The following is an 11530-nucleotide window of genomic DNA, read 5'->3' as shown; positions in this document are numbered from 1 at the left end:
ATTATAGCCTATGTTGTTTATCAGACATGTACCATGGCTTAATATATTTATGCTTCATAGAATAGCATCATATATATATATATATATATATATATATATATATATATATATATATATATATATATATATATATATATACATACAATAGTAGTATTAACTATAATGTGATATTATATATATATGAGATTATATATATGATTTATTTTCATATCCTGTGTCTGTCCGCTTAAGAAAAGTTTGAGCCAGTGTACCAGTTTATATAGGTCTGACCATCGTATGACATCGTTGGTTAAATGGCCACATATGATAGCATTCCTGCTGTCAGTAGAGCACTTGAGCACTTGAGATTAAATATAAATGACATATTTTTTGAAGTGCATCCAGAGTGAAATGCTCACATCAATCTGACAGGTTTATGGCTCTGCATATGTGGCTCTGCATATATGAGCACACACTCACAGTCTGTCTGATGTGGTTAAGTCAGGAGAAAAATGACACTCAGCTTTCTGACGTGCCATAAAGCAGAAGCACTGTGTGGCCAAACAGGCATTCGATATGATTTATATTTCCAGAACCAACACAACCCCTAATCTCCGTGCACCTCCTAAAACACTTGTTTTCTGGCACAAGTGCGTCCTATGGTTTCGCTGCCTCCGCCTTATATTATATACCTGCTTTATATTCTCTGAGCACTGTCTCTAATGCATGGTTACACTACACCTATTTCTCTCTGCTGTCTGCTAGGCCAGATGCTGGCTCACATGGGGCTTGTATAGACATAAATAGATTTATTTTATAAGACAAATGTTACTGTAGGTCAAAGCAAGAAGCTATGAGTCTTTTTATTATAGAATTATGTAGCAATACAATTAATTGCCTGAGGAATTGAAATTGTTTAATAAATAAATATCAAGCATCAGCACACAGTTATAATCGAACCTATTAATTTTCTTTAGTACGCGCTCCTGGTGTTGTTGCAAGTGATTTATTAGCGTACATTTGAGCAAAAAGAAGTCTTTTGTCATTTTAGTTTTCATCAGACTTCACAACAGTGCGTGCTAAATTGAGCAAAAGTGACACTAAAGAAATGTATGTAGCGAAATATTTCTACTTCAAATAAATGCTGTTGTTTTTCACTTTATATTTATCAAAGAATCCTTAAAGAATTATAATGTTCATAAAATGTCGCCGCAAAAAAGCAAGCACAATTTTTACTATTAATAATTCTAAACACTTTTAAGCAACAAATTAGTGTATTTAATAATTGGAGGATCACATGACACTGAATACTGGAATAATGAGGCTAAAAATAGAGCTTTGTCATCACCTGCAATAAATGACATTTTAAATACATGCAAATTGAAAACAGTTATTGCAAATTATGAATGATAATGTTAAATTTTAATGTAGTTTGCAATGTTAATATTCATTTATAAAATGATTCAATCTTAATGGCCACAAACTTTTGAATAGCACTGTGTGAGTAAATAAATAAATTGATGTAAAAATGAGTCAGAATGTCAAATTATGGCAAGTGTATGAAATCATGTTTATTTGTAAATCAGTTCATGTATGTACAGCACAGTTGAGATCTATGACATGGGCGGAGTCAAATGAACAGGTGAGGGCGGGGTCACAGAGTCTCTGGAGCCGCTGCATAGGCCCGACTTCCAATGAGCAGATCACCAGTGTTGTTCAAACAAGAGACCCATGTGAGGAGGTACAGAAGGGACAGACTACTGCGGCTACAGGCCAAACTCTGTCTAGCGATGGTCAGATGAAAGCTGGTGATTGGCTGAGCGCCGGGTGGAGTAAACCTTAGCCTTGCCTACCCCGCGGGCCCCCATGCTTGCGTCGACAAGAGCCCAGGAGAGTCTCCAGAGCCAGCTTCACGAAGGCCTGGAAGTTATTGCTTCTCTCCCTTCGGCTGTCCTGCGAGGGAAAGACACAGAGACAGATACCTTGACCGGAAACATACAGCAAGTGCAATTTAAAACACCCCGTCCACGAGAGCCGTCTTTTCCCTCATTTGCGTCAAGATAACGTATAGCGCTTCTCCCACACCGTTTGACACTTTATTCTGTTGTAATCAATCAAACAAATCTTTATTTGTTCGATTTTTTTCACTTCTATGCTTCTATGCTCTTGTCAGTATTTACCTCCTTGCTTTTTGGCGTCATCTCCTTTCTGATCACCTTTCTTCGGCTGCTCCTTAGGACTCTGAGGTTGCTGCAGGGAAATAAATAGTTGTTTGTTTTCACAAGAAAGCATTTAAACATCTCAGTTATCCCAACTCACAAATGTATTTTCTAATAGCGTTTTCTTAATGCTCCTTTCAATGTAAGAAAATTTGAAAATTCTCAGAATATTTAAAATGATAGTTATATAATAGATTTAAAACATTCATTTCTTCATTAAGCGAATGTTAGAGAAAACTTTGAGGGAATGACCCATTTATCGCTGCGCAATCATTATAAGAATCTTTTTAACGGTCTTTATATATTCTGTAAGAAGCAGCAACAACGTTTAAGGAAACAATGTTTCATTAATGATGTATAAATAATGTTTTTGTGAACATAATATAGATCAACAACAACTTTAAACAAATGTACCGAAGAATATTTACAGATCTAAGTTATTGCAGCTAACAAAACGTTTTAAGAATGTTTTGCCAATGTTCTCATTAAGTTATAAAAAACGTTATTTTGGAACGTTCCTTTTATCATTTTTCAAACATTATATGAAAGTTACTTTTGAATGTTCTCTGAAAAGAAAGTAATATCAGTTAAAAATGTTTCGGAAACAGACAATGTATTTCTGTGCATGTTATTAAAGACCAGAAAACTTTAGATGAACATTCTGTAAATGTTACTGTAAAAATTGTTATTGTTAAAGAGAAAAAAAAACTTATTCCGGAAAAATTAGCGTTGTTTAATAAAACGTTTTAGCACAGTCAAATCAGCGTTCTGTTAATATTACTGTAAGAACACTTTTTCCATGCATTTGAGAGAAAATTATGAAGGCTTTATGAATTATGCATGTGTAACTTTCTAATATGTGAAGCGGGTCTGCTGTGGGCTCGTTTTTACCTTGGTGGTGGATTTCTTGTCCGCCTTGTTACCTGTTAAATATTGAAACATTCGAACATTACTTTTGCATGCATTTTACTTTTGCACATCACATATTATATAAAATCATATGAACAAAAATCCGCATATGTCACGTTTTGCTTCAATATCTACCTTTTGTTCCAGGCATTTTGGCTGCGCTTCAAAGTCCTTGCGTCCTTTTAGAATAAGCAGTGCTCACCCGCTGGCGCAGCCCTCATTTATGGCCCCGGCCACTGAATGATTCCACGTCCGGGCCCCCTTCGGGAAAGAGCATCGGGAACAAGCAAAGAGCCCCGTCAGCTGTGCCTCCGCTCTGTCCAGACGCGGGCCTCTGCTGAGCTCAGGTGAAATCATGGATGTGTATGTAGCTTTTGTACAGTTAATCCTTTTATTTTGCTGAACACGGATCGATAGTTCGCTCTCACAGCCTTTTCGTCAACACGGATAAACGTATTAATTTAGAAATTTCAATATTCTAGTTTGAAATGTGACGCTGGTTAACAAACTCTGATATATTACTACTGATTAATTAAGTTAATTCTACCAAGACAACATATATTCATTATTTACATATAATCAAGAGGTGAAAAATAATTGGGTTACACTATTTTAAGGTGCTCTTGTCACAGTGCAAAGCACCGAGTAATATTAATTAAGGTAACTTGCATGCATTTATGCATAATTTATTGTCATTATATTAGTAAGTGCACGTATCGTGTATAACAAGGACACCTTAAAATAAAGTGTTACCAATATTTGTATTGATATGCACAAAGCAAAATGTTTAGACATGTCACAAAACAAAATAAAATAATAAAACTAAATAAAATGTGTTAATAATATATTAAAACTATAAAAAATACTTAATAAATGATTTTTTTAGTTAGAAAATGATTCATGCTCTAAATTAGTAGTCACATATGTGTTTGCATGTTAATGTGGATATTCGATATTAATTGATCTTTAGTTCAACGCTGTAGAAATTCACGCTTGATGGTATACAATCAACCTGTAGTACACAAAACACTGCTCTTTAATGTACATAAATGTTGTTTTCGTGGCCAAATGTCATCTCCATCTTCATCATCATGACCCGTCCATCTCCATCATCATACAAATCAAAAGCGCTGCGCGGTGACGTCAGTGATATGCAGATCAGCTGTTGGAAGGGCGGGCCGGTCACGTGATCGCGCCAGTCCCTTCAGACAGAATGAACCGGTGAGAGTCTCGCACGGTAGGTGTCTTTTAGATACAAAATTATACATGACATTGCGTTTCAGTAAGCTTATCCCGTTCAGAAATTGTTGTTAGAGAGGTACTGTAGCCACAGGCTGACTGACATGACTTGTAGGCGATTTGTTAATCGGTGTGCAACCGCTGTTGTTGTTAGCATCTCTGCTAACTGTGGCTAATGCGTCAAAACATTGATTTTGAAATAAACTGTGTGTTTATGCTGTGCATGAATATGAATAGTTTTGTTATTATATATTTGTGTTATAAATGTTGTTTTTAAAGTTAGGCGTGTTGCATTGTGCTGCTTGTAGGTTGCTATTGATTACTATTACTGTACATTAAACGATTAATAAAATGTAATTTTTTTTATATGTAAAATATGTTTTAGGACTGTTCATGCGTGCATGTAATGTATTAATGCAGTACGTTTCCTTTTTGTAATCTTTACATTCAATAAATGCAATAAATTCATTCTGCTTCCAAAGAAAATAATTTTATTTTCCCCCATAAATGTGTTAATATGCATATGTAATATATATATATATATATATATATATATATATATATATATATATATATATATATATATAAAAAAATTATTTTGGAAACGATTATTTAATTGACTTTATTTATAATAATTTAACAATTAATCTTTTCCTTATATGCTATATAAATGTATTTTCCACAATATGCAACTGCCTTGTTTATAAATACATATGTATTGTATTTAGAGTCCCTGTTTTGGGGTTCTTAACAAAAATCCTAAACCTTTAAATTATGTTGTTAATTGCCTTTATTGTTGAATGGTAAAAATAAAGTTTTGACATCTTTAGTTGTTTTTTATATATATTATTTAGTGTCTATAAAAGTGTCTTTGTGTCTCTTGCAGCCCTTGTGTTTCCTGCATCTCTTTGTGTCTGTGGATCTCATGGCTGCTGTTTGGCAGCAGGTGCTGGCAGTGGACGCAAGGTGTGTGCACGATTTTCTTTGGAGCGGGACTCCCTATATAAATATGTACATTTTTGATGGATTGAGAGTAGTAATGTGTAACATATTTTTTTGCCTCTCTTTGTCTTTTGTCCCTCAGGTACAATGCTTACCGCACACCTACGTTCCCCCAGTTCCGCACGCAGTACATCCGCCGGCGCAGCCAGCTGCTCCGTGAGAATGCCAAGTGTGGCTTTGAGCCGGGGCTGCGCAGGCAGTATCTGCGTCTGCGCAGTCAGTTGCTCGCCCTGCGTTACGGGCCTCTGTCAGAGCAGAGCAGCTTCAGAGCCAGCAGTGTGCGCAGTTCCCGCACTACACTGGATCGCATGGAGGTTAGGTGCATTCAGAAACAGGGAAAAGGGTTCGAGAAATGCGGATAAGGCGTTCTGGGCTGAATTATGCCCCACAAAAACACAGACAGAGGGCAAGATAGAACATCTATATAGTCCTTGATATAAATAGCAATCCAGATCCAGGTCATTGTGTTGTGTGAGAGCTGCAGTGCATGTACTTTGCAAGCATGATGGGCTATATGTTGCTGTAGTAACTCTAAAATCATCCTTCATGGCTGCCCGCTTTTCTCTTTTCGTGGTCTTTTTTATCCCCTTTTCTGTCTTTCATTAAGGACTTCGAGGAGGATCCCAGGGCTCAGGGCGCCAGAGGCCACAGGAGATCAGTAAGTCGCGGGTCATACCAGCTGCAAGCCCAGATGAACAGGGCGGTCTATGATGAAAGGTGAAGCCCATTAACTTTCGCATTTGACAAATGTTTGCCAAACACAAACAGGCTACCAAATGCATAACACTTGTAAACGAAAAAAACAAAACAAGAGCATATTTTTAGCACCCCAAAATTAGTAAGAAACAAGTGTTGGATTTCATTAAGCATATCTGAAGCCTGGTGGACTGTGTATAATAATTCTCTGGTTTTATGTGATGTGCTAGGCCTCCAGGTAGCCTGGTGCCCACGTCGGTGGCAGAAGCCAGTCGGGCCATGGCGGGTGACACCACCCTCAGTGAGAACTACGCCTTTGCCGGCATGCACCACATCTTTGACCAGCATGTCGACTCAGCTGGTGAGTGAACTGGAAATGACACGGATAAGGGTGATGAGTAACTAAAATTATTGTAGTCTATACCAGTTTTTTTATTTATTCATGGTCGGTATTTAGAGAGCATGGTGAATCTCAATACTATTTAAAAAAAAAAGCCTATTTAACTTAATAAATAGTAAATAACAGTTGTTGCATGCCACATATTTATCTGCATAATACTTACTCAATTAGAAATAAATAATTAGAAAATGAAGCGGTATGTAAAAATATTTTAACTTAATGACGAAGTACATAAAATAGATAGACTTGATTCTGCAGGCTGGTTTGCCATTTCTTCTTTTTTTTAAATATAGTTTTTGTATAAATTGTCAGATATGATACTTTGTATATATCCGCTATACACATATCCATATTTAGATGAATGCTTTTGAATCGAGCATTTTGACCAAGACGCGTTTTTGAACCTTTTCCTGTGTCGTTGCATTACCGCTCTCTTTTTTATTTGAACCTTTTTACGGTTTCCTCCCCTCAGTTCCTCGATTACAGTTTGCCAATGACGATAAACACCTCCTTGCCTGCTGCTCGCTGGACGGGACGTTGTCAATCATGACGCTGTCCCCGCCTCCACCAACTGTAAAGGTGACACTAAAGGGCCATGCCGGTCCGGTGACTGACTTCGCCTGGTCGCTCAGCAACGACATCATTGTGTCCACCTCAAAAGACGGCACTCTGCGCATCTGGAACACAGAGGATGGACGCTGCATCCGAGAGGTGGCCGACCCAGAGGGCAGCGAGCTGCTGTGCTGCACTTTTCAGCCCATGAACAACAACCTGACTGTGGTGAGTATGAATGGCAGGCATTGTGTTCAGCTCAGTAAGATTCTTACATGTCTCTTAAGCTATAATTTTATCAAAATACAGCAAAAGTAGTAATATTATGAAATTGTGAATAGTTCCCTATTTCAACACATTTTAGAATCAAAGCTGTGTTTTCAGCGTCCTGACTCCAGTATTCAGTGTTACATGACCTTTCAGACATCATTCTGATGTGCTCCTCAAGAAACATTTCTTATTATTGTCACATGCTGAAAATAGCTGAGCCACTAAATATTTTTGTAGAAACCACAAGTTTTATTATTTGACGAGTATTAAGTTGGCACGGGATTATTCAAGTTGACAGAATTTTTCTGGCTTGGGTTGTATAGAATTGTTTATGCTGATTAAACACTGCAGACTGCTGTAACAAATACCATCAGCCATTTCAGTAATCCTATTATGGTGTGAAATTAACAAGCACCTCCAGCCAAAAAGAGTCATTTGTGTGCAGCGATAGGAATTTTTTCTTACCCACCAACCGCTACGGTGGGCGACCTCTAAAATATGTCTGAATGACATTTAACAAGAAATGCACCTGATGGTTTGAGTTTCTCTTTATATACTTTCTTTTTTATTTCTTTTAAAGCTAATTTGTCTTATGTGAACGCTCCAACTAAATCTCAGGCAGTGCTATGAGTTTGATTAATACATAACATGCAATGTGAAAACTAAATAAATAGGATCGTTGTTAGTTTTTTTTTTTTTTTTTTTTTTGATTAGCTATATTTTTTTTAGAAAAACTATAGCAAAATGTAACAAAAATGATTTTAAGAGAGTGACAACTGATATTTATATGCGTTTTATAAAAATAATTCACTTCCATAAAATAGTGTGTTGTACTATTATAATTATCACAATGCCACGTTACTTTCTGGCCATAAACATTTAACATATAAAAATTGCAAAAAATAAATAAAATAAATGAAAGATTACAATTGCTTGTTTTAATTGATTTGGACCACAAGCCTGCTGTTTTAAACAAAGCTGCAAATAAAGACCCTTTATTTTAGTTTTTGGTTTTTTTTTAGATTTTGACAAATTATTTAATAATTATGTCAGGCTTTAATAAATACCTCAGCATAAATTCACTGTACTTCTGGAAATTTTTTCAAAAACGCCATTCACTCACTCAGTAGCATCTGTAGTCTAATGCTTTTATACAGTGCTGCAACATATAGAAAACTTACTGATTGCAACTTTAACCGAAGACCGAAAAGAGAGCTGCAGATGTTTCATTTACTAGTTATTTTATGTATTTAAATCCCATCATGAATCCCATCTGCATGAGTATTTTCAGTTGATATGGTGCATCCAATGTGTCCTTTGTGATCCGTCCCCAGGTTGGCAACAGTAAACACCACCTGCAGGTGGTGAACATCTCCACTGGGAAGAAAGTGAAAGGAGGCTCCAGTAAACTCACCGGCCGAGTGCTTTCTCTCTCGTTTGATGCTCCTGGGAGAATCCTGTGGGCTGGTGATGACAGGGGAAGCATTTTCTCCTTCCTTTTTGACATGGCCACGGGTAAAATGTCTTCTTGCGTAAAGCATGAGTGGAAAATCTGGTGTCGGTGTTTATACCGTGGTTGTTTTTGCGCAGGAAAACTGACCAAAGCTAAGAGACTGGTGGTGAATGAGGGCAGCCCTATCTCCAGCATCTCAGCCCGCTCGTGGATCAGTCGAGAGGCACGGGATCCGTCTCTGCTCGTCAACGCCTGTGTCAACAAACTACTGCTCTACAGGTTAGAACGCACTTACAGAGACTGTAACTTTCTCTCGACTGAGCTGATCACTGATCGGTGTGGAACTGCTGTCGACAGGGTCGTAGATAATGAAGGGACTCTACAGCTGAAGAGGAGTTTCCCCATTCAACACGGATCCCAACCTCTGCACAGCATCTTCTGTCCTCTCATGTCCTTCAGACAGGGAGCCTGTGTTGGTAAGACAGTAATCATCACATTACGAGCCTTTTCTTTCTCTTTTGTGTGTTATATATTCACTACTGTTCAACAGTTTCGGGTTGGCATGATTTTTAAAAGTCGCTTATGCTCATAAGTTTGATCAGTAAAACTAATATTGTGAACTATTATTACAATTTAAAATAAGGGTGTTCTATAGGGCTGTCGCGATTCGTCAGTTTTATTCGACTTTTTATACCGGAATTTCCGAAAGCGGCGCATTTCATGGGGGAGAATCCATAAAACACATTAGATTGTTTTCCAAGGCTGCATGATATATTAAGCCCATTGAAACCCATTTACTTGAGCATAATTGTGAGTTCACAAATGCTACAACTTAATGAAATAATTATATGCAGTGCAGTTCTAGTACAGTAATACAGGCTTTAATTATTTACATCAGTCTATGTTATGCACGTGCGTCACGCAGCGGCTCGGTTCACAGCAGGTCAACACTATACGTTGAACAACATACCGTTCATCTGGGAAGGCAGTATGCATCATTTCATTTGATTTGTAAGGTAAATCATTTATAAATCTAAGCAAGCGCGGGAGAATACATTGCGGTTTCAAAACAACGGCTCAAACCCTTACTCCGAGTTTACCACATATTCTGTCCGTCTTAAAAAACGGCCAAATATTAAATTATATATATTTGAAGTCATTTTAAAGACTAGGGTGGACTTACATCTATTTTTATTACCAGAGAAAGAATGATTAGAATTATGTAAATGTACACTTTTCTTTTTTCAGAAATAATGCACATTTTGATTTCCTCTTAAATAAATTCTAGGTAAATAATAATTGTAGTAAATACTCCTTTTTAGAAATGCTTTTTGATTGTAATTTTGATTATTAGTAGAATAGAACATGTGGATATGTTGTCATTCTTACACTATAATAATATAATAAAATATTAAATATAATTTAATAAAATATTCTTAAGTAAAATTTTTGTTTTGGGCACGGGGGGTCACTTAGATTAGTTGATTAATAAATTAGTCGATAGATTATTTGAAATAAAAATTGTTGTTAATGGCAGTACATATTTCATTTACTTAATTATTTAAATATTCAGTTAAAATAACAATTCTTCAAAATAGAAATCTTTTATAACATTGTAAATGCCTTTACTGTCACTTGTAATCTAATTAATTAATAAATCTTGTTTTTATCGTTTAATCATTTGTTTTTAGGTTAGCATTATGGTAATGACAAAATTCAATTAATCAATTTCCTGTTTGTGTGGCATGTCACAATCATCTTATGCGGTTCCTTGCCTATGTAGGCAGCTCACTATGTTTTGGAACAAAGTCAAAGTAAGTGAATCCTGTTCTCTCCTTCTTGTAGTCACTGGCAGTGAGGATGCGTGTGTCTACTTTTTCGATGTTGAACGCAACACTAAGGCCATCGTTAACAAGCTGCAGGGCCACAGCGGGCCTGTCCTGGATGTGAGCTTCAATTGCGACGAAAGCCTGCTGGCCTCCTCTGATGCCACAGGAATGGTGATCATCTGGAGACGAGAGCAGAAGTAACCACGGCAACTCCAAGCTTTCGCTACCTTGGCAACAGCATCTTCCATGCAGGCTGGCTCGAATCACGTGCAATGAAACTCCTACTGTAAATGTCAAGATGACTGTTGTGTTTTGAGTGAGTCTGAACCAAATCATGTTGACCATGAATGAAATTTGTGTCTTATCTTTGATTTAGGGCTGATGTTTCTGTTTTTGTTGGTTTCGTGGGACGTGGCGCTTGTTTGTGAAGAAATTATTAGTGCTTTGTGGTCATAAATGTGCAACTTAAAGAGAGGAGATGTTAATATAATACTTTATTCACCTTTGTGCATTGTGTGTCTTAGTGAAAGAGTGTGAGAATGAGAATGTTGAGTCTGCGTGTCACTGAAGTTGCGTTCGCTTGCACAATAACACTACTGTATTTATGCCTTGTTGAACTCAATAAATTTAATCACACTAGCTGAATTAAGCTACACTTGTTTTGCTTGATATTTTGTTGTCATTTTTCATTTTTAAAATTTGAAGCACATGTTTAATGAAAACGGCTATATTTCAAATTTGAATAGACTGGGTCTCCCAAGTGAATAATATTATTAAACGTTACACTGTGTTAATACAGTTTCATTTCAATATACCAAGTATTTTTTATTGTAAATAGGATTTTTGGTGACTTGAGGCTCGATTACCATGAACGAATAAATTTCACTGTTAATTTTTCTATGTAGAGGCTTTTAATTTGAAATTAACGATCGTTAATTATTTACAAGCCCGGGTTTCCGCGTGCGCTTTTATTTTGAAAAGG

General features: G+C 36.7%; 1 protein-coding gene across 1 annotated transcript; it reads left to right on the top strand.

The window, feature by feature from the left end:
• Positions 1-4265: 4265 nt before the first annotated feature.
• On the top strand, positions 4266-11201 carry wdr13 (WD repeat domain 13). Its single transcript, XM_043247092.1, has 10 exons — positions 4266-4344; positions 5233-5312; positions 5431-5662; positions 5956-6065; positions 6275-6405; positions 6917-7224; positions 8601-8781; positions 8857-8998; positions 9077-9195; positions 10565-11201. The coding sequence occupies exons 2-10, from the start codon at positions 5272-5274 to the stop codon at positions 10747-10749; spliced, it is 1449 nt and encodes a 482-aa protein (XP_043103027.1). The 5' UTR covers positions 4266-4344; positions 5233-5271; the 3' UTR covers positions 10750-11201.
• The last annotated feature ends 329 nt before the right edge of the window (positions 11202-11530 follow it).

This window comes from Puntigrus tetrazona, chromosome 8 (assembly GCF_018831695.1).
Source record: "Puntigrus tetrazona isolate hp1 chromosome 8, ASM1883169v1, whole genome shotgun sequence".
In the NCBI taxonomy this organism is placed as follows: Eukaryota; Metazoa; Chordata; class Actinopteri; order Cypriniformes; family Cyprinidae; genus Puntigrus; species Puntigrus tetrazona.
This window is presented reverse-complemented; position numbering and strand designations above follow the sequence as displayed.